At 40.0% G+C, this 24,645-nt stretch overlaps 1 protein-coding gene and 1 long non-coding RNA gene across 2 annotated transcripts; one reads left to right on the top strand and one right to left on the bottom strand.

Moving 5' to 3' along the window:
* Window positions 1-1,498: 1,498 nt before the first annotated feature.
* LOC109889345 (synemin-like) lies at window positions 1,499-16,343 on the bottom strand. Its single transcript, XM_020480707.2, has 4 exons — window positions 15,386-16,343; window positions 12,864-12,988; window positions 10,170-10,225; window positions 1,499-9,028 (listed from the first exon to the last, which is right to left on the bottom strand). Exons 1-4 carry the CDS (start codon window positions 16,175-16,177, stop codon window positions 6,909-6,911), a joined length of 3,093 nt encoding a protein of 1,030 aa, XP_020336296.1. The 5' UTR covers window positions 16,178-16,343; the 3' UTR covers window positions 1,499-6,908.
* LOC109889346 (uncharacterized) lies at window positions 15,563-23,382 on the top strand. Its single transcript, XR_004209698.1, has 3 exons — window positions 15,563-15,676; window positions 17,311-17,537; window positions 17,616-23,382. It is a non-coding gene; the product is annotated as an uncharacterized LOC109889346 (long non-coding RNA).
* Window positions 23,383-24,645: the final 1,263 nt, after the last annotated feature.

Below are 24,645 nucleotides of genomic sequence, written 5' to 3'. Positions count from 1 at the left end.
TCAGAGCTCTCACACTCTGCTGCTCGTCGTCAGGACGGGACTTATAACCTTTCTGAAGTACCCCTGACAGATAATGTGCAGCGATATCATGTTCTTCCTCCAGTAAATCAAGACAACAGCTGCTCTATGGAGCCATGATGTTCAATTTAGGATTCTGGGTCGAAGACAATTTGACAGAAGGGAAAAATACATAAAAGCTGGCAGTGAGAGTTGTTCTTATCCTAAACCTTTTCCTCTATAGGGGCTACCAAGGAAACCTGACTCCAACATGACATGTTGATGAAAGGGGAAAGCAATGGCTTATACCCACACACTTGTAGTTTTCCTCCATCTTGTATTTCTTCCATTAAATAATGCAGCAGGGACAACGGATAAAAACATGAATCTGTAAAAATTTCCCTGAGTCCTTTACTCGGACTCTTCCATTGCTAGGTAGGAAACATTGAGCACTCACATTCCTTGCTTTCACAAAGTTCTGTTGACATCCTGTGATTTATCTTGATTGTGGAAACGTTGAATAATCTTTGTTGTTGCTTCATCAAAATTGTGTGTGACAACAACAACATAGTGTTTTGGGTACATGGCTCCTGTACATTCAGCAAATATGCTCTGACAACATAAATAAACAAATAGACGTGGTCATGGTATTCTTATTTGAATTGGTTGAAGCCAAGTAATTCTGGAATGGAAGATGCCCATCACTGCTACTTGTGTTAGCAGTGATGAGCCAGTAAACCAGTATAACCCGAGCAGATAGTTATTAATGTTTGCTTCTAGAAATACCCTGCGACGAGCCGGTCTGTGCTGGTCAGTGTCTACTAACTGGGGTGAGTGAGACAGACTAGTGTTAACTGAACCCTGTTTACAGGAGTTATTTCTGGATGGAAAGAGCTCTCTACAGAACTGGACAGGAAGTGTTTTGTTACCCCTCAGCTGTCTGAGTGTAGCTTTAACTTTTCATATCGTTTGTTGAACTGTATTTTTTTTCCAGGGTACCCAATGTTGCTGGGAGACGGCGGGAAGGCAGCCTGAAAACAAGGCCTCCTATCGGTGCAGTAGTACCTTCCTATAGCAAGGCAGGAGGAAATGCCAAAATGTCTGACTCCTAACATACCATCAGAGCTGAGCTGGATGAATGGGCTTGGGCCCACTAAGAAAATAGATACCCTCCGTTTGTAGCAAGTAGACATTAGATACACTTGAAGTGGACCAAGAAGACCCCTGACAATCATCTCTGTTTTCATAGTCCATTTTCTGAGAAATTGGTGTCAGGCTGTTGTTAAGACCACGCAGACAGAACTCTTCAGAATGAAGTGGCAGAGGGATCTATTGCTCAGAGAAGAGCTGCAGCAGATCACCATCTGTCTCTTCCATTCCTCTCTTTGTATACAATGAAGAGATTCCATGTTATGTTTTCTGTACTTAACTGTACCAATGTTGTTGATTTTGTCAAATAAATGACCCGAGGCTTATTAATAAAGACACAAACTCAGTAAAACACACTCGAGAAGTAATTTAATTGTTTTTGCAATATGAACTGATATTTAAACAATGGTTGAAAATATTCTGACAATTCACCCATCTTCCATAAAAGAAGAATAATGTAGGCTAATTCATGAAGCACTTATTTTCAATAAATGAATTACACCAATCAGTCAAGAGAGTAGCACACCCCTTTTTAAACATAAAGAATGGAGGCATAAAAGGCTCTTGGGCACCGCAGTATGTTTAAATCAAATCAAATTATATTGGTCACATGCACATAGTTAGCAGATGTAATTGCAAGTGTAACGAAATGCAACACAGCACATTGGCTAGTTTGGAGATTTAATTTAACCTACAATGTTTTGTATCAAAAAGATAGCCTTTTTGACAATGTTCTTAAGCCCAAAATTAACCTACAATATATGTGTATTGATCAAAAAGTGTTTATGTTATTTTCACACAATAAAGAGATTTTAAAGCACTGTGAAAGGCCACCTGTTTCCTAATGTATCTGGGCATTTAAGTGCAAGTGCACCCCAAAAATCTGAAAGGGCACAAAGTATGTGAGGGTGTTTTTATTTTTTCAGCTTCATCAAGAGCCATAATCATTATTCTTAATTCTATTTAAAAATAATAATAATAATAATTCAGCATATCTAAGCGTATGCCTAGAGCTGTCTGTATCCTCCTGACTGATTCTTTTTTTAACTAAACTTAATATGCTTCTCTGAAAAAATCTGGGTAAAAGCTTGAAAGGAATGTGAGTCTTATTCTGTACATTTAGTTATTGTTTGATTTTCTAAAGTCTACCAACCTTGCCAACAGGCATGCCAGTTAAGATAGTTAGACAAGCTAGCTACTCTAACTTGATTGATAGCCTGAAATGTCTTCTTAGTAGCTAGTTAGGAGGTTGGAAACCTATCTGGGCTAGCTAAAGCTAAAGGGCTAGCTAGCTAAAGCTAAAGGGCTAGCTAGCTAAAGCCAACTTCCTAAACTTCCTGTGCCCCCTGAGTGCAACAAACTATTATCAGTTATAAATCTTTCAACTCCAAAGTGCTCTACTTGACCTAATTTGCATTTAGCTTAGTCACAATAGCATTTGTAAAGCAATGATATTGTAATTCCATGCTCTTTATAATCTGTTATAGCAAGACAGTGCCAAGGAAGCATAATGTGAATGACCTGTGTTCAGTGTTTCTGCACTGTTGCATAGAACTCTAAAGCACCCTATTGAGAAAAAAGAAAGGTGCTCGTGGGTTGAAGCCATATTGGGGGTATTTTTTATTTTGCACACGTAGTCACACACACAAACACACACACACACACATGCAAACACATACAAACAGGCAGTGATACTAAGATGGCACTCTGTTCCTAAAATAGCCATAGTTGTGCACACACAAACATGCTGTCTAGACCGGACACGCATGTGCTTCCATGTGTGCCATCGCACACATGTTGATTTTGTACATCCACACGAGACACGATCCAAGACACGCAGGATGAAATATAAAAACGAACTCTGAACCAAATATATTAATTTGGGGCAGGTTGAAAAAAAAATTAAACACTCATGGGCATTTAGCTAGCTAGCTTACTGTTGCTAGCTAATTTGTCCTGGGATATAAACATTGGGTTGTTATTTCACGTGAAATGCACAAGGTTCTTATTTTCTGGACCTTTGTAGAATTTTGACCAATTTGAGTCACACAAAAGTGTGTGTTCTCTACTCCGACATTTAATCCACAGACAAAACAGGAAACCTAGTTAGGTTCTAGTAATCTCTCCTCCTTCAGTTGTAGTAGTAGTAGTAGTAGTATTCTTCTTAATGCGTTTGAGCCAATCAGTTGTGTTGTGACAAGGTAGGGTGGGTATACAGAAGATAGCCCTATTTGGTAAAAGACCAAGTCCATATTATGGCAAGAACAGCTCAAATAAGCAAAGAGAAATGACAGTCCATCATTACTTTAAGACATGAAGGTCAGTCAATATGGAACATTTCAATAATTTTTTACGTTTCTTCAAGTGCAGTCGCAAAAACCATCAAGCGCTATGTTGAAGCTGGCTCTCATGAGGACGACCACAAGAAAGGAAGACCCAGAGTTACCTCTGCTGCAGAGGATAAGTTCATTAGAGTTAACTGCACCTCAAATTGCAGCCCAAATAAATGCTTCACAGAGTTCAAGTAACAGACTCATCTCAACATCAACTGTTTGGAGGAGACTGTGTGAATTGGGCCTTTGTGGTTGAATCGCTGCAAAGAAACCACTACTAAAGGACACCAATAATAAGAAGACTTGCTTGGGCCAAGAAACACGAGCAATGGACATTATACCAGTGGAAATCTGTCAAAATTTGAGATAATTGGTTCCAACCGCCATGTTTTCGTGATACTCAGAGTATGTGAATGGATGATCTCCCCATGTGGGGTTCCCACCGTGAAGCATGGTGGAGGTGTGAGGATGCTTTGCTGGTGACACTGTCTATGATTTATTTCAAATTCAAGGCACAATGAACCAGCATGGCTACCACAGCATTCTGCAGTGAATCACCATCCCATCTGGCTTGCGCTTAGTGGGACTATTATTTATATGACAATGATCCAACACACCTCCAGTCTGTGTAAGGGCTATTTGACCAAGAAGGAGAATGATGGAGTGCTGCATCAGATGACCTGTCCTCCACAATCACCTGACCTCAACTGAGATCGTTTGGGATGAGTTTTTCCTTCAAAGTGAAGGAAAAGCAGCCAACAAGTGCTCAGCATGAGGGAACTCCTTCAAGACTGTTGGAAAAGCATTCCTCATGAAGCTGATTGAGAGAATGCCAAGAGTGTGCAAAGTTGTCATCAATGCAAAGGGTGACTATTTGAAGAATCTCAAATATAAAATATTTGTATTTGTTTAACACTTTTTTGGTTACTACATGATTCCATATGTGTTATTTCATAGTTTTCACATATTCACTATTATTCTACAATGTAGAAAAAAGTTTAAAAAATAAAGAAAAACCCTTGAATGAGTAGGTGTGTCCAAACCTTTGACTGGTACTGTATGAGCACATTTACTTTGCAACGCTCGAGCACACAATGCAAGCAGTGTGATCAGCATGTACAGTAAGGTCTAGATTCAATCAGATCAAGCATTAACCGATAGCAGACACTCTCACAAAGAGGATGTTTTGGAGGTGTTGGAAGTGGTGTTGGAGGTGGTACTGCATTGGAGTGGTAAAATCAGTGAGCAGCTGCTCTTGCAATCATTGTCTCGAAGCCACACCCCCACTTGCGTTAAGAAGTTTAGAATGAGAAAGTGTAGGCTATATAGAAATAATTGGCAATGTTCACTTTAGGTATAATGCCGGGAGCCATTTGTGGATTTGACAGCTCTAATGCAGTTCCACTTCTGACACCTTCAAAACAACCGCTATGTGGATGTCGGCTAAAGCGGATCTGATTGACTAGATCCCTGACTCACCTCTAAGCCAAGGTGAATCCTGACACTGGTCACCAACACAACATTGCTCAAGCCAAGGGAATTCATATGTACTGTGGTTTACTGAAATTACACTGAACAAAAATAGAAATGCAACATGTAAAGTGTTTTATATTTTATGAGCTTAAATGAAAGCTCCCATAAATGTTCCATACTCACAAAAAGCTTACTCCTCTCAAATGTTGTGAACAAATTTGTTTACATCCCTGTTAATCCTAGTCTCAACTGTACCGCGCAGATGGCAGACAGAGTGTATGGCGTCGTGTGGGCGAGCGGTTTGCTGATATCCATGTTGTGAGGAGGGTTATGGTATGGGCAGATATAAGCTATGGACAATGAATACAATTGCATTTTATTGATGGTAATTTGAAAGCACAGATATACAGTGAAGAGATTCTGAGGCCCATTGTCTTGCCATTCATCCGCCGCCATCACCTCAGCAGGTTTCAGCATGATAGTGCACGGCCCCATGTCGCAAGGATCTGTACACAATTTCTGGAAGCAGAAAATGGTCCAGTTCTTCCATGGACTGCATACTCACCAGACATGTCACCCAATGAGCATGTTTGGGATGCTCCGGATCGACGCGTACGATAGCGCGTTCCAGTTCCCACCAATATCCAGCAACTTCGCACAGCCATTGAAGAGGAGTGGGACAACATTCAGAACATGTGTCACAATGATTGAGACAAATGGTGGTCACACCAGATACTGACTGGTTTTCTGATCCACGCCCCTACCTTTTTTTAAGGTATATGTGACCAACAGATGCATATCTGTATCCCCAGTCATGTGAAATCCATAGATTTATTTAAATTGACTGATTTCCTTATATGAACTGTAACTCAGTAAAATCTTTAAAATTGTTGCATGTTGTGTTTATTTTTGTTCAGTGTAGATGTACAGGTCTTACCTCAGACATTAACCATATGCTTATCTCCAGCTTCTCTCTCTCTAGTTGTCTGTCTCTCCTTTCCTTAAGTTCACTCCACCTTGTTTACAGTATGTCTGTCTTGCTACCAGTGTCTCTACAAGCAGAGAAAAACACCTCTCTTTGGAATTCAAGATTGTTGGATTTCTTCTTGTTCCCTCTAAAGCCATTTACAGGTTAAAATATCATGGTGAGGGAACCAGAAGGATAAACTATAAAAACCCTTTTGAGGGTACAAAGTTTTGAAACTTAATAGTAATGTCAAACGTGTAGAAAACGTTTAGTGGTTTTGCTAAGTGGTGATCAGAATCACTCGATTACACCCCATCTGATTTAGAATTGCATTTGATTTTTTTCTTTTTTTCTTTCCAATTCAAATTATTAATAGTGAGTAGATTTCATTTGACAAGACATGATACACATACTTTTGTCCCCAATCATAAACACATTCAAATATAGCCATCATTAGCATTAACAAGCATTAACAATTAATAAGCATTAACAACCTTATTAACAACAGGAACTCCCTCAGTAACAAACCACTAGCTTTAAATGTGGTTAAAAATAACATGGCATTACAGGAAAGAATAGGTATAATGTTTTTTTTCTAGATACATACTGTAAATGTTGAACATCTTTTAAGACTGCAACATTAACCATAACAATGGAGGATATATTAGCATTGTTCCATATTTGGTTATAGTATCTCAGGCAAAAAGACAGCCCTATTCTGTGGTACAGGTTAGTACAAAAATATAGCAGGAAATGAATATAACATATTCTTAAAAAGAAGCAGAGAGACATTTGAAAATGGGGAACAAATGCTATTAAAACCTTTCATATATATATATGCAGTGGCTATAATTTGTACTCTTATCACAATTGTAGGCATAGCAATTTATGAATCACATCGAATAACATCACCTTACAGTTCGTTGCAACTGAATGACTGGTGTGTGACTTAATATGGGGAGTATTATAATAAAAATATCTAATTTGAATCAGAACTCATCTTCATTAGATTCAAGATAGACTGTGGCAACTCTTTTCTTATGAGTGACCTTCAGTGGGGGATCCTGTCCTTGGCCATTATTTACATCCATCTGGAAGGGGAATGACTTCTCTGATGGCCCCAGCTTGATGTGCTTCTCAGTGACATCAGTTGAGGACTCGACTCCCTGTCCCTCACTGCTAGTCACCCAGCACATCTCCTTTGTGTCCAGGGTGTATCCTCCCTCTGCTCCAAGGTTGGAGGAGCATAGAGCCGCCATGATCTGCTCCTCAGATACATCATCCCCCTGCTCCCCCAGCTGCCCAGAGTCCTCTAGAATTGTTGAGCTCTTGAGCTCTGCCACAATAGTCGTGGTTCCGTTGTTAGAGGACTGGTGTACTTTTTTTCTGTCCACAGATATGTTCTGAGGACTATCACTGCCACGTCTTGTGAGGAGAGCCAACTCTTCTTTCAGGCTCCCTGACACTGTTCCTTGGAGCTGCTCTAGGGCTCCCCTCAGCTGCTCTTTGGGGTGTAAAGTTTCCTCTCTCAGATATCCAAGCATCGACTCCTGCACTGTGGGGGAGACACGGATGGTCTCCTCTTCAATGATGCACTCTGAGTAACTATTTTGGGCCAAGGAGTGGTCATCTTTCATGTACTGGCTGTCCGATGCAGGTCTGTAACTATCGCTTTCCTCAACAAAAATTCTGTTCTTTGAGACTTCCCCCTCCTGGTAGTACCTTTCATCTGAAAAGTCGTCGACCATTCGTCCACCACTGGAGGGTCGTTCACCATGTCCATATGATGCTATACCACCACCCTCCTCAGGCTCTGACAGATTTCCATCAGGTGTGGAGACAAAATACTCTTGAGAGTCTTGGTTTTGGCTGTAGTATGGAGATTCACTATCTCTGAAGTCTTCCTGGACCTTCACAGATCCACCATTACTGCCATAGTTTGCTGCTGTTATGGAGGTTTTCATTACTTCAGCACCACTCTCATGGTATATGGTGCCGTGAGGGTCATTCTCTAGTTCTTCAATCTGAAAGAACATTGAAGAGGGCTCGGAGAACTTGGGTGTGGACTTCTCCTCAACCTCGTACTCCTCGTCACTGTAACCCTCCACTGGTTCCTCAATGATCTCCACATTGACAGTCTTGTTTCCCATGTCCTCTCCTCCATGCAGCCCAAGGCTGAGCAGATTCTGAATCATGTTTCCTGTTGCAGTGCCCTTGATATCCTCCAGTGACACGTGTTTCACTTCCTTGCTGAGAAGTTCCTCCAGTGCAAAGTCCTCTGACATATCCAGCTCCTCCTGCACCTTGGACTCCAGGATAATCTGTGTCTTTGTTGACCCGTCCTCCTTCTCCGTTTTCTCCACATGGTAAGTGATCTTGGAGTCTGCAGATGAGCTGCAGACCTTTCGATCCAAACCAGCAGGTTTCATGACCTTCTCAATGAGTTCCTCCATAGACACAGAGTCTAGGACCATCTTATCACTTGTCGTGGTTGCTGTAATGCTGCCATCTTTGGCATGCATCTTGACATTCTGAAGACCAAATGCATCTCCTCTCACCTCTCTTTCAACGTGCCTCTCTGCTTTCTTTTTGCTGTCCTCCTCTGTGTTTCTGCTAAGACTCATCATTGGTGGTGACACTATTCTTACTGAATTGGGGTCAGCAGTGGGTGAGGCAATGGGACTGGATGTGTTTGCTGTGCCTCGAGAATGGTCAAGAGAATCCTTAGCTGAGTGTTGTGACACCTCTTTGATTCTCACACTCCTGTCCTCCACAACTTTCTTCTGAGCATCTATATTTTTCCTGACCGTACTCTGGGCCACAGGTTTAACGGTAGTGGAGGAAGAGCTTGAGGATGCAGACTGGGATTTAGTGAATGAGACCATGTCCCTTCTGGTGGTAGGACTCTGATTCCTGTTGTAGCTGCTTCCTTTGACTGAGATAGGTATGACCCTGGAAGGACTGGTGCGACCATACTGAGATGGAACAGGTGATCTTCTCAAGCTTGAGGTTGGCTCCATGTATTTCACATCCAGATGTTTCCTTACATCCTGTCTGGTTGATGTGAAAACTCTTGGTTTGTACTGTTGTGGAGGTATCATCTTAATATCTGAGGTGGAGAGTGAAGCACCAAATGAATGTTGTTATAAATTGGGAAATGTCTATCACTGAATATACACTGAGTGTATAAAACATTATGGGCACCTTCCTAATATTACATTGCATCCCCCCTTTTGCCCTCAGAACTGCCTCAATTCATCAGGGCATTGACTCTACAAGGTGCCAAAAGTGTTCAACCGGGATGCAGGCCAATGTTGACGCCAATGCTTTCCACAGTTGTGTGAAATTGACTGGATGTCCTTTGGGTGGTGGACCATTCTTGATACACACAGGAAAAACCAGTGAAAAGTGTGAAAACCCCAGCAAGCGTTGCAGTTCTTGAAACAAACCGGTGCGCCTAGTTTCTACTATCATACCCATTTTCAAAGGCACTTAAATATTTGTCTTGCCCATTCACCCTCAATGGCACACATACACAATCCATATTTAAATTGCCTCAAGGCTTTGACATCTTTCTTTAACCTGTCTCCTCCCCTTTATCTACACTGATTGAAGTGGATTTAACAAGTGCCATCAATAAGGGATCATAGCTTTCCCCTGGATTCAGCTGGTCAGTCTATGTCATGGAAAGAGAAGGTGTCCATAATGTTGTGTACACTCAGTGTATATACAGGTAACTGACAAAATCATGGAAATATGAGGAATACAAAGTATATTGAAAGCAAATGCTTCCACACAGATGTGGTTCCTCAGTTAATTAAGCAATTAACATCCCATCATGCTTAGGGTCATGTTTAAAAACTGCAGGGCAGGCCATTATTTTGGCTACCATAGCTATGCCCCTATAGGATGGCAATTCCCCCCATCCACAGGGCACGAGTGGTCACTGAATGGTTTGATAAGCGTGAAAACTATATAAACCATATGGCATGGCCATCTCAGTCACCAGATATCAACCCAATTTAACACTGTTCTGGGTCGTGGTGGCCCAAAGTCCTATGTTGATGTTTGCTTTATTTTGGAAATTCCCTGTATATACAGTAAGTTTGTAGAATTGAGTAAAACAAATAAATACTACCAAAAGGATGTAAGCAATAGAAAAAATGTCTAAAGTAAATTTACTCTCAAATGTATAGTAACACAAAGGTCCCGGCTGAAAGTATGACTTATTTGAAAGTTATGTACAATACCTATGACTCTTCCTCTTGACTGCAGATGCTGCTGATGATCTCCTTCAATAAGCGCCCTATAGAGAAACAAAAACAAAATGTCATTAAAACCAAGGGTACATACATGGCATTGGATTTGATTTTATATTCTTAGGGCAATATTGCTTCTTCAAAATTAAGCAATGGTTTGTTTTCACACAAATACAAAATCACCTCACAGGAGGATGCTGATCTTTCTGCCCTGCCATTTCAAACCTCAAATAAAACACAGAGGTAGGCTACCAAACGATGAACACAACCCATGGATCTGGCCATATACAGAAAAGAGCAGAGGTCAACAACAACACTTTACCACAACAGACCAAAAGACATCTAACAACAAACATATTGTACCAGTAAAGTTGAACAGCTCACCTACCTCTGCAAAGTAATGGCTCCACAAAATAAGAGTTGGAAAACAAACGCTATGAGACTCTCCCGAAAGGCTGACCTAAAAATAACAGCTACAATGTGCTGCTGTCTGCTCTCTACTATTCTAATGTGAACACAGGCACGCACACCTAGTTGACAGACCAGCTTTCCCGCTAACTCTTCAAAGAAGACATAAAGAGCCTAGGGAGACAAGGGAATATTATGTAAATAATATCCTTTATATAGGCCACAGACCAGATGACACAAAGAGAGACCCTGGAAGAGACCAAAAAGAGACTAGTGTTTGTATTAGATTTCTGAATTAAGCAATAATATGTGAGAAGCCATGGGTTTTAACATGACATTTTTATCATGGCTGTGATGTGGTCATAGCAATGAGGCGAAGCATGGTAAAGACATGGATATCAGACATGGTAAAAGGCTAAGGCACTACATCTCAGTGCTTGAGACGTCACTACAGACACCCTGGTTCAATTCCAGGCTGTATCACATCTGGCCGTGATTGGGAGTCCCATAGGGAGGAGCACAATTGGCTGAACGTTGTCCGAGTTTGGCTGGTATAGGCAGTCATTGTAAATAAGATGTTCTTAACTGACTTAACTAGTTAAATAAAGGTTACATTTAAAATAAATAAAATAAAGCAGGATAACAAGTGTGAAGCAAGTAAGTATTGACATGGCTATTTAATCTTAAATGCCATTGCTTGATATAACTATGTGCATGTATTGTACTAGTGTTTTGAGACTAAACTAGCCTCTGTTATGATAATATTGAAGTGTTCTTGAAGTGGTCCAATGTGAATTGTAGTGACATGGTATTAGTCTGCCATTGCCATATCAGGGCTCAACAACACAAATCACAAATACTTTTTTTCTAACAGAGATATAAATAGCAAATATTTCCTGTTCACCTAAGACCAAACTGTTTAGGTCTTGGCTGTTTACAAATGAGCAAAATATCCCTACAGATATCACTGTCAAGAACGTCGTCAGGGACATAACCGGACCAAGGTGGAGCGTGGTGAGCGTACATTTCTTTTTATTTGTTAAATGTCACCAACAAAAACAAGAAACAACAAAAACAAACGTGAAGCTTACTAGGGCTATACAGGCCACTAACAAAGACAACTACCCACAACTAAGGTGGAAAAACAGGCTGCCTAAGTATGATTCCCAATCAGAGACAACGATAGATAGCTGTCCCTGATTGAGAACCATACCCTGCAAAAATATAGAAACAGAAAACATAGAAATAAAGAAACTAGAATGCCCACCCTAGTCACACCCTGGCCTAACCAAAATAGAGAATAAAAGCCTCTCTATGGCCAGGGCGTGACAATCACACTGTCACGTTCGCTGGAATAATTATCGGACCAAGCTGCAGAGTGATCTGGGATCCACATCTTTATTTAGTGAAACACACAAAACAATAAAGAATAACGAAATGTGACGACAATGACATACAACTACCCATAAACAATATCCCACAAAACACAGGTGGAAAAAGCTACCTAAATATGATCCCCAATTAGAGACAACGATTACCAGCTGCCTCTAATTGGGAATCATACAAAATCACCAACATAGAAAACAAAACTAGAACCCCACATAGAAATAATAAACTAGACTAACCCCCCAGTCACACCCTGACCTACTCCACCATAGAAAATAAGGACTCTCTATGGTCAGGACATGACACACTGTAGATAACATCAGGAGTTAATATTAGAGAAGGCTGTCTGGAGGAATGCTAAGTGCCCCTGCCAAATGGGAGGGCAGCAGAGCAGTTGCTTTGCAGCTACAGTGAAGGGTGAAATCACTATAAATACATTTCAAGTCCAACAACACTGCAGCATTGAAGGGTCAGTGTTTGGCCTAACATGACAGAATCAAATCAAATTTCTGGTTCGACAGGCAAAACCGATGTATACTATACTGTAAAGTCTGCTTTGTAATTCTATGGTACTTTTAAGCCACAATAATAAACTGACTGTAATTACAAAAGCACTACACCACAATTCTCTCAGCATTTCCTCAGAATCAGCATTTTCAGCCACCTCCACTGATTTACTATGGTAAAAAGGAGCACTACACAAGCTCTAACCATGAGGCAGAATAATGTAACATGACATTTTTAACTGTGCTTGGATCATGTGGGAAGTAAGGTTGTCAGTACTATGTCTTGGTAATTACTGTTGGTTGCATAACAGCAATCTCTGCTAAAAATCTCTATAGTGGCCACTATAGAACTCAGAAAGGACCAGCAGTACAGAAGAAGACATACCTGTAGTAAGCCACCTCCATGCCCAGATCAATCTTGACCTGCAGTAGCTGCTGGTGGTCTCTGACCTTTTCTGCCATGGTGTTGGCCAACATTTCCCGCTCCCGCTCCAACTGATCAATAATCACCTGCAAAGAGACCATGGAATGGAATTGTGAGCATGTGCATAGTCTTCTATCCGGTCATACATTTTTCTCAAATACTGTTATGAGACTATAATTATAGGGTTGGTCTATATGGATTACACATTAATGTATTTATTACATTGCTCATTACTTATTGCAATATCAGATGTAGGGAATTCAGATGAGCGGTGGTACCCTGAATTACGAATATAAACCCATCTTTCAGGCCACAATTTACTGTCCAGATTGGACCCTCTAATGTACCCATATGATCATTAATTGTACTACGTGTCAGTTTCAGTAAGGTATTTTGGTTCACCATCTAACCCTCTCGATTCTCCCTCAGTAGGTAACAGATCCAATTCTATTGAGTGTGTACAGGTGAATGTGGCACTGCTGTTTGTGTTGTGCACCTGTTTTAAAGGCCCTTGAGACACCTTTCCTAGTCACCTCTCATTTAAAGGATAAGCAGGATGGACTGGCTGAATCATGGGTGATCCCTCAAACGCATCAGACTAAACAGCTAGGTAAACAACTGTCCCTTTATGTCTAGTCTGATGTTTCACCTGCGGGCTCCCCAACTGGCAGCCCACAGGTGAAATTTGTCCCGTGGTTTTATTTGGTGTTCTGAGCTAAAAAAATTATAAAAAAACAAAAAAAACATTTGTTGTTGGAAATGAAAAAACACCAGGAAATCCGTTCCAAGTGATTTTAGTTTTGGGATTTTTTTCTCTCACGTATTTACATGCATAATAAAGAGACGTCATCTTATACAAATATAAGCAAGGTTTCAAATGATTATGTTTTAGTCAAATATTATATCTGTTTGGGCTTCTTGCGGTCAATTTGCAGTCTACAAATTATTGGTAATTATGTTCCGGCCCCCTGACCATCCACTCAAAAAGAAACAGTCCCTGACTGAATCTAGTTGATGATCCCTGACATATGCATCCCACTGAATGAGTGTCAGGTTCAATTTCAAACCCATTTCCAGGAATTTTAATATTATTTTGAACAATTAAACATCACTTAAGAGTTTATGACAACATTATGCATGATGTACCTTGAAATTATTTTGGAAATGTGCATGGGAGTAAAATGCTTGATCTGCTTGGTAGGGCTCCATCGTTAGTAGGATACTGAGGATTAGTCTCTGTGACAGCTAATTGGTTTAAGTGGCTGGTACAGCTAACAGCCGTAATATGTTTGGCCATTCAATCCTTTTAGTCTGGCCTGAAACACTGAACTGGTGCAGAATGCATGTTTCTCTGTAGTTATGAGGGAAGTTTGGGCCTTCCACCACCCTGGGGTTGCCATTTTAATGGCACAGGCCTATAAATCAAAGCTGCTGAGATTATTTTCAAGATTTATTGGCTTCAAAACCATCGACCAAGTGTTGATATCATCTATAAGAGGCTGATACCAATGGATGGTTTGTAGGCAGTGGGTGTGATACAAGCAAATGTCACTCCTCACTGTGGTCCCAACAGGCCTGTCAGGGAACAGGTGCTGGTTGATAGTTTATATGGAGTAGTTGTGCTCATTTAGAATCGCAAAGTAGTACAAGGCCCCTCCAAGTAGGAAAGCGATACTTCACAAGGAGGTGAGGCTCATGTATCAATTTCTCAGTTCCTGCAGTAACCTTTGCTCCCATTTTAATTCCTGTGGGCCAATGTGATTGAAGTACATGCACAAATATATGCACATTTTGTGTCGTTTAAACATGACTTTGAAGCATACCGTGAACATTATCATTGAAGAAATATCTGATCAATAAAGTCATATAGTGAAACTTCAGAGCAGTATAATTTATTATAAGAAGGTAAAGGATCCATCTCACTCATCATAATAATTATGCATCATAGTATAAAATATGATGAGAAATAACTGGAAAAAACGAACAAAAAAAAACAGCATTTCCTCAGAATCAGCATTTTCAGCCACCTCCACTGATTTACTATGGTAAAAAGGAGCACTACACAAGCTCTAACCATGAGGCAGAATAATGTAACATGACATTTTTAACTGTGCTTGGATCATGTGGGAAGTAAGGTTGTCAGTACTATGTCTTGGTAATTACTGTTGGTTGCATAACAGCAATCTCTGCTATCTCATGTTTGAGATTGCAGCAATTGAATTTACTATGGAGTAACAATACAGCTCTTTCTCCTAAAATAGTGGGTGTGGCACCTAGGAGGAGGAGTCAGTCATCGCTAATGGAAAGGCTGTGCGATCTGTGCGCAGCACCAATCATGTTGTAGAAATGCATGCATTACATAATCCATGAACAGAACCAAAAATAACACACATTTCTGCATTGTTATGACTTTTGTATATATACTGTCAAAAGACAGACACTGAATGGTGTCTAAACATTGGATGCAAACCCCATTTGCTGACCTGATACTGGGTGATGTCCCCGTGGAAGTTCTCCTGCATGTATATGAGCTGTTCCTCCAGGTGTATTTGAATTTGACCTTGCTTTTCAGCCTCTTTACGTAATTTGTCAAACTCTGAGGCATACTGCATCTTTTCCCTTTGGAGATCATCCAGCCTCGTCTGGTCCGCGTTGATCGATTCCTCCATATCTTCGACCTTCCTTCGATACACCTCTAAGGTGTCAGTCCATCCTTCGGACAGGCTGAGGGCATAATGTTGCATCTCTTCCATCGAGACCGCTGGAGGACCATGGTAGGTTTGGGTAACAATAGGTCGTGAATGCACCTGGCTCCGGAGCTTGGTCATTTCTTGTCTGTGTGCATCCTCAATGAATTTGTACTCGTTCTCAAGCTGCAACAGACGTTCCTCAAGTTCCCCATTGGTCTGTTGAGCTTTATGAAGCTGCTTCTCGCAACCTTTTAGCTCTCCACCTATGTCTTTGCATACTACCTGCTCCTCACAACACATCAACTGTAACATCTGAAACTCTTGCCAAAGCTTCTCTCGTTCAGTCTCGGCTCGGGACTTTTCAAAAGATAGTTGCCCCGCCATTCTTCTCAGGTCCCGCATTTCGGCCATACATTGGTTGTCCCATTCCACTGTCTTCTCTTGTCTTATCTTGTTTATTTCAGTTATGAGGATTGCGTTGTCATGCTCCAATTGCATTGTTCTTGACAGGTACTGGCCCAGTCTGTTGTTGAGCTCCTGTAATTGATGTTTTTCGGCTTCAACGCTTCTCCTGAATTGTAACATCTTGTCATTTACAAATGTTACTGCTTCGCTTCTTTATATTTCAGTACAGAGAAAATGTTATTCTGGTCTTATTTGCGAGTGCGTCTGGGAGCAGAGCTGTGATGCAACTCAGCATGAGGGCTTGACTTGTTAGGTGCAGAAGGTGGGCGGAGGCTTAATCAAGGCTTCCAGCGGCTCGTTATCCTGGCAGATGTTAGTGGGTTGAAATTCTTATTTGCTTTTCCTATGTTGGGCTATAGCTCTACCAAGTGGAGAGAAATGTACGATGCAACCGCACACCCGTTCCAACAGAGACAGTTGACTACACCCTACAAATAAAATCAAATCAAAATGTAACCATTTTTTGAAAACAAACTGTTCTTGATTACACTTCACAGATATAAATGTTATTCATTGGTAGGATTCTAATTTCTTCACGTACAGAATATGTCTGACTCATCTGCCTGCTTAAAATGGAGAGTATCAGTCGCTGGTAATGGACGCAGATGAAGTCTCCGTGGTATTATTAACTGGTCTGCGTTACTTTTAAAGTTTTATTTCGAAGTTATATTAGGCTGTTGTATGTTGTATTGACAGCTAAGCAAATGTAAGCTTCTGCTATGTAGGCTATTGTTTGGCTACTGGAATGGAAAGCGCTGGTGTTCCCCTTTGTACAGTTCTGTTTTTATTTTTGATCAGGGTTCGGACCTTTCAGAGAGTACTTGGTAAATCCTAGTTGGCAGGCAGCTCAGGTAATGTAACATGTTGGATATCTCAATTGAATGTTTACATTTCATTCAATACATTTAATTATTGTGCAAACTGCATATACCATGTCGAGCATTTGCAATAGGGTTTGGAGATGGTTGGACTGGGAGAGAACATTAATATCTACATTAAAGAGGTACCAGTGAGCTACATCAAATCACCGCATGTTATAGTTGGCATGTGGGAAACTGTTAACCCAAAGATAAATATGCATACCATGATGGGAGGGGGGGGGGGTTGGAACAAGAGTGCAATCCCCTTCGAACAGTCAAATAACTAAAATATGTTTAGCTTCTTTACCTGTGTCTATACTACTTTTCAGCCCCATTACTGTACAGTAATCACATGTAACGGTTGACCTACTGACTTTTCTCTGTGATTCCCAGTTTGCCATACACCTTGGAATAGCCCCGGGCTCTAGAGGCATCTCTCTGGAGCAGACAGGCAAGAACCATGGTTACAGAGATAGAGATGTGTGTGCCTTTTGTCCTGTTAATCATTGCTGCATTGAGGGAGGATCAGATAGACTAGACTCAATCATAGACATGAGGTCCCCCTCCAAGGACCTCAAACAAATGGGTCTGGAGGTCATCTACTCAAGGGCCTCAGGAAGGTAGGGTTCCATATATCCCAGACATACTGTACATCAATAGTAAAGACAATGATTTGTAAGGCATTCCCTCTTATCCAGGTACCTGTGTGATTTTGTGTATTACTGCTCTCTGCACCATGGCCATGGGAGGGCAGCCTTCATCCATGTGCCAGCCTCAGGCAGCCTGGCCACTCCTGAAAGACTGGTACCACTGCTGCAGACTGTCATTCAGGCCATGCTCAACCAGCTGGAGGCCCTACAAACAGCCAAAGACCACATGACAACTGTCTCCAAGACTCCCGAAGACCCAACCATGGCTACCTCAGGCTTAGTGCACACGTGAGATCATCCATGACTGGTTAGATCATCCCACTCGTATTGTTACTATTCATACTGTAACAATGTGTTGTAAACAGTAAGTCATTCTGCTAAATATACAAGTATGGAATATAGTCACGTATGTTGAGATGTGGATAATGTATAACTCATAAGCAATCAGTCATGACAGCAAGTCATCATTCTCATTCACTTTTTTATTCAAATTTTAAGAAAAAAATACAAGAAATTCTCATAGATATACATTAAGAGAATGGCATGTCAAAAATACACCATCTCAATTATACGTGTGAAAAACCAGGAGGCCTCAGATACAGAACTTGCAAAAAGATAGTCTAGCCAAGCTGTTTAACCAAATCTATTTGCCAATCATTGAAATGACACAGAGATTCAGATTTTGTGAAAGTATAGGTAAATAAAAACGAAGTAAAATCTTCTCAGTAGATCAAGGCCCCTTTTTGAAGTTGTCGGAATGCAAAGCAGAACAACAGTGCCTGAAAAATTATACTGATAAACCTCAAGCTCATTATTGCGATTTGATTGCATGGATGCATCTTCTATAAACCTGAGGTTTGCATATAGGACATTCTGAAGAAAATACAATTACAATTATATTAATAATAATTGAAATGAAACCTTTTCAGTCAATCTTATCTCCGTGTTTGCAAATTGGCAATGCAAAAAGAAACCATCTCTCTACTGTAAACAACTCTTCTTAAAACTCTAGTCATGCTATTTACTCTCTGCCATGACTACCCGTAATCTACTGAACATGTCTGTCCTATTTATGTCCATGTATCTACTTGAGTTGTGGTTATAATAGGTATGTAACCCTCTGGTAACTAAGGAACACAGCCAGCATTCCAAGAAAACAAATAATCACTTCGCAACAGGCCAACCCTTTAACCAATTTTGATAACTGAAAAAAAGAAGAAATACATATCACATATTTCTATCTTTGATCATTACAGACACCAACACTTGAAAGACTACATCTAAATGTGAAACACTCCCATCCATTATACTGTACTCAACAACAGTAGCACAGGGCCCTTGTTAAAACGGTGATCTGAATTATTTCTTAAAAATCTGGTAGTATATATATATATATAGCCATTTGTTTCTGCCAATTCATCCAACCAAGTCTCTTTTGCTGCACCCCCCCCCCCCCGCTTGACTTTACAGCCTAAAAAAAGTACAACTTCAGAATATTGAACACGTAAGATTTCCAGGTTTTGTTGACCTGTGAACCCAAAAACCTTTCACCATTCTGCTCCATAAATCAGAATCATGTTTATATGCCCTCAACTCCACTTGTCTTTTGCTCTACAAAATCAGAGCTTCACCTTTCTATGAACCTTCATGACAAAGACCTTTGATGAGAATTTGAGGTCTAAATCCAACCATGCCATCTCAACTACACTTCCATTGATATTGGCCCAGTCTTAGAGGATTTACACCCACAGATTGAGACACCCTTTTTGAAGCAGCGCCATTATCAGCAGCAGTAGAATAGAGAAAGCAGGGGGTGCAGTCTTAAGACTAATCACAATGAGGAGGATCATGAAGATTACAATGAAGGGACATTAACATCAACTACCTCAACATCTGAGTCTATTCAGAGGTTAAGTCTATTCCAAGCCAATTGGAACAGTTTAAAAAATCTTAACAGGGGACAAAAAAAATACAATATTTGAATGTGGGAGCTTTGTAGGTGCTATTTAGAAAAGTTAGTCATTGGGAGCAGGTGGATAGGATGGAGAGATTAGATGATTAAGGAGTACAGAGGAACCAACAGTGTCCTGTCTGTCAGATGCATGAGGAGGTGGAGCAGCAGCAGACGGCTGTAGATGTTCTTTCTACAGTTGGTCTGCTTTGAGACATCCCTCCCAGGACAGAGTATGTGGTGTCTTAACCTCTGTTTGCCTTCATGTACCACAATGACTCCATATTGACCTAATATCTCTCGAACGCCAGTTATTTCCACACTCAACTGCTCCCAGCAACATAAGGGACAAAGCTTATTTTCATAGTTGTAGCACTGACTTTGAGAACTTGTGGGGCTATTGAGTGTAGGAGTATGTGAGTATGGTTTATGTTGTCTTCACTAAGAGGGTTTCACAGAAATAAGTGCCATCAGTTTTACTTTAGGGGAAATCAGTACTTTACATAGGATATTAGCAATGACCAGTTTTACAAGAAGAAATGTGTAAGCTGTAACCAGAAGCCAGTGTTGGCAAACATTCTACAGGAGTTGTTTCAATGTCAGTAGTGGTTTAGTTATCCAGAATTCAGGCTAAAGCCAAACATCCTCTGATCTACCTTGTTTTCCAATATACAGTACATTACAATAGCAAAGGATTTCTGTCTTGCAAAATGTCTTCAATGATTAAAGATGATAAATGCAATGTTTCCCATTTTTTGTTTTTAAAAAATAGCTTGACTCCAACATACTGATTTGTTTGAAATCTACCTAAATACATAGATACAATTGAAAATAAAGAAGTTATCGTTCAGCTTCACCCTTCTTGGCAGCTGTATGATCTGAGGATTTCTTGTTGTGAAACCCTTGTTTGCGGAGGTGAGATGGGATTTCTGCAGGGTGTAGCTACATATGAGGAGACCGAGGTCCAGACCTCAGTAATTAATTTGAATTTAAAAAAGGAACTCTCAACTTACTGTTGAGAGTTAGAATAATAGAATACATAAGGTGCAATTTTGAAACTTGGCTGTGCATCAGCAGTCTCTCTTGTGTATATGTCACTGACAGTCACTCAATCAGCCCATGTCAGAAAACATTGTAGATTGGTAAATTACTCTAGTTAGCTATCTAGACTTGTAGTAATCATGGACAAATTACTGACCGGGAACGCAGGTCATGTGCCCAGGTGCCCAGACCTCCAAGGGGCCTCCATTGATTTAGTTAGTTACTCTCACTCAGATATCATATTAACATGGCATAAGTCATGTGTAGAATTGCAGGAAATGAACTATAAAACTGCAACAACAAAAAAGTTATGTTTAGCAAATGTATTTGTTCACCTTTTGTTAATAAAATACTTTTTCTGCTACACAACTCTGTACATTTTCAATTATAGTTTTTCATCTAATTGTATAACTATTAGGCTATGTATTTGTAGAACAACTGAGGTGAATGAAGCTACAGCAACCAATATGACAATGGTTGTTTTTGCTGTTCTCCAAATAGCATTTGGCAGTTTTTAAATTGTATAGAAATGCTGTAAATGAGATTCTACTTTATTAAAATGCATTGGCTACGGCCCTGGATGTCTGAGTTAGCTGTGTCCTTCTCTCTACCAATACATACTGTACTGTGACTTTATGTAGTCTACTGTAAACACTTCCTATCACAATAGTCATTTGATGTTATTCTAAGTTAGCATTATTAGGTAACCAGGTTAGCATGTTAGCGCTCAAACCATGAGAGTCGGACTTAAGCCATTTCCTGAGAAATACAGGCCAGTCAATGTCTTTTATTAAATCAAACCTGTAACATAATCTGTACCACATACATTAAAAATCCTCATACTTTCTCATACTACCAACATACTTTATTTTCTATTTAAAATCTTTGGACCAGCAGAAAATTTTGTTGATACAGCAATCGTTAAGCATACGGGACTAAATAGAATTAGAACCACACGAGCTACATCCCATCTCCACTCCAACCTAGGTGTGTGTGTGGTGTGTATTGATAATGAGGTCTACCCGGATCCAGAGGACTGTGAGGTTACCTTATACGGACTAATGAGAAAAGGTGAGATGTACTTTTGTTTTCATACACATACATATACTTTAAAAGAGTGAGGTAGATATATACTTGAAGGGAAAAAAAGAAAAACATCCCCAGTCATGACACCAAAGAAAATACATATAAAGAAATCCAACTTTATACTGAATCATGGGGCCTTTATACAGTGATTTAAACTGATATCACAAAAGGAAAATTAAAAAATAAATAACAATCCTACAGAGAACCTTCAAAGAAGGAAACAATAATCACCAAGCAACACTTTTTCAAAAGGAGAAGTGCTTCAAAAACATTTTTCATACCGACACCCCCACTAAGACCTATTCCATTCATGACATTGAAATGTGACCACTTCCCTGGACTTTAACCCATCCTTATTTGGTTTACAGATGCCATGTTTAAGGAGAAGAACAACAGAAACTGTTTTCACTTTCATCACAAGAAAATGAGTATGACAACAGAAATGAATCGAATGATAAAGGAGAATAAGCAGTAATGCTGTGTTTGAAATCTAAGACACAAAAAGAGAACCATGATTATGGATGAGTCTTCTTTGAGGGGATGGTGAGTGGTTGGGATAATTAAGGCAAACAAGACAACCCAATTAGCCCTATTAATTGAGAGGCAGGAAAATGGATGGGTTAAAACACCAGATGCAGTAGAAAAAAAGAAAATCCCGTGGAACTAATCCTGACTTCAAAAGGAGGCACTGGGGGAGGCAGGTATACTGTACATTTCAGTGTGGGGCTGGAGGGGAGGGGAGAGGGCACTATTGGACTCGACAGAGAGGTGAAACAAGCAGAGGACAGTAATGAGAATGTATGGAGAAAGCAAAACCTTTACTTCGACCTGAGATTGAGTTGCACCTAGGGGGGAATAACTAGGCGCAGTGCTAGACAACTGGTACAAGAAGGGTGACAAATGTACACGCTCACACATGGAGCTAAGGTGTCCATTCAAACTAATAATAATAATAATAATAATATAGAAATCTACAAAAAAAGAATGCAAAGGAAAACATGTTCATAAAAAAGTTAAAGGCAATGGAGAATATGTGGTGATACAGACAACCTTCTGGGGTAAAGAAGAGAGAAAAGTCATTTTATATCTAAATTATCATTTTCTTTGCTTGGAGAAGTATGATGCATAAGAAATGGACTGTAGTGGAGATCATAAACTATTAAACCTGAAGGATTCCTTTTATATATATATATAGGATTCCTTATATATATATATATATATATATATATATAGGATTCCTTATATATATATATATATATATATATATATATATATATATATATATATAAAAAACATCTACAAAAGAAAAAGAATAAAATAGCAGCTTCATTCTGTACAGGTGAACATCTGAACAGTACAAAAGTTATAAAAGTGACAAACCAATGATGTGTGTGAAAATGATCCTAAGGTCTAACATACAACTGTAAGACCTTTATATAAATGTTTGAATTGTACAGAGAGACTAATGACAAGTCTAAAAAAGATCTGCTGCGTACAATGCCTCGCATGCTTTTAGCAGACGTATGTATAGTCACAAGGTGAAGTTCTGTTGAGTCTTTTAGTTCTCCTTGTATCAGAACTGATCCAATACCTTCCACTTCAGGTTTGTTTCTGTATGTGTTGCATTTTTGGCGCCAAGTATTTTTCGCTCAATGTCTCTGTTGGTGATGTTGGTGTTTTCATCTCTCAGATGACACATACAATAGAAGAGGAATCCAATAAGGGCTCTGATGTAACTCGGAAAAAACCCCAAGAGAAAACAGGCAAATTCCTTTTACAATTTGATTGTAATTGTGAAGTAGAAAACAAAATAAACAGCAATTTGTTTTTTTTAGGATGCTTGATTATGTCTCCATGTCAAATCAATAGGACAAATGAAGAGCAAGAAGGAGAAAACTACTAACTTTGATTTGACAAAAAATGTGTCCAATTCACAATTGCCCTCCCTCTATGATATCTACCCACTCCTGAAATCATTCCAGTAATATTTACAGGAAAACCAATTATCCTAGTCCAGAACACATCAATGTCTGAAATGTGGGAGAAGTATACCGATGAAAATAGGTTTTTAAGAGGAGCTATATCTTGCTGTCGAGAGAATCATGTGTTGGTATAGAAATACAGTGCATTTGGAATGTGTTCAGACCCCTTGTCTTTTTCCACATTTTGTTACGTTACAGCCTGATTCTAAAATGGATTAAAGAAAATCCTCATCAATCTACACACAATACCCCATAATAACGAAGCAAAAACAGGTTTAGACATTTTAGCAAATCTATAAAAAATGAAAAAATGTAATTACATTTACATAAGTATTCAGATCCTTTACTCAGTACTTTGTTGAAGCACCTTTGGCAGCAATTACAGCCTCAATTCTTCTTGGGTATGATGCTAAAAGCTTGGCACAAATGTATTTGAGGAGTTTCTCCCATTCTTCTCTGCAGATCCTCTCAAGCTCTGTCAGGTTGGATGGGGAGCGTCGCTGCACAGGTATTTTCAGGTTTCTCCAGAGATGTTCGGTTGGGTTCAAGTCCGGGCTCTGGCTGGGCCACTCAAGGACATTCAGAGACTTGTTCCGAAGCCACTCCTGAGTTGTCTTGGCTGCGTGCTTAGACTTGTCCCGAGCAGGTTTTCATCAAGGATCTCGCTGTGCTTTGTTCCGTTCATCTTTGCCTTGACCCTGACTAGTCTCCCTGCTGCTGAAAAACATCCCAACAGCATGATGCTGCCATCACCATGCTTCACCACAGGGATGGTACCAGGTTTCCTCCAGATGTGACCCTTGGCATTCAGGCCAAAGAGTTCAATCTTGGTTCATCAGACCACAGAATCGTTATTCTCATGGTTTGAGAGTCCTTTAGGTGCCTTTTAGCAAACTCCAGGCGAGCTGTCATGTGCCTTTTACTAAGGAGTGGCTTCCGTCTGGCCACTCAACCATAAATGTCTGATGGAGTGCTGCAGAGATGGTTGTCTCCCATCTCCACAGAGGAACTTTGGAGC

This window comes from Oncorhynchus kisutch, linkage group LG4 (genome assembly GCF_002021735.2).
Source record: "Oncorhynchus kisutch isolate 150728-3 linkage group LG4, Okis_V2, whole genome shotgun sequence".
In the NCBI taxonomy this organism is placed as follows: Eukaryota; Metazoa; Chordata; class Actinopteri; order Salmoniformes; family Salmonidae; genus Oncorhynchus; species Oncorhynchus kisutch.
This window is presented reverse-complemented; position numbering and strand designations above follow the sequence as displayed.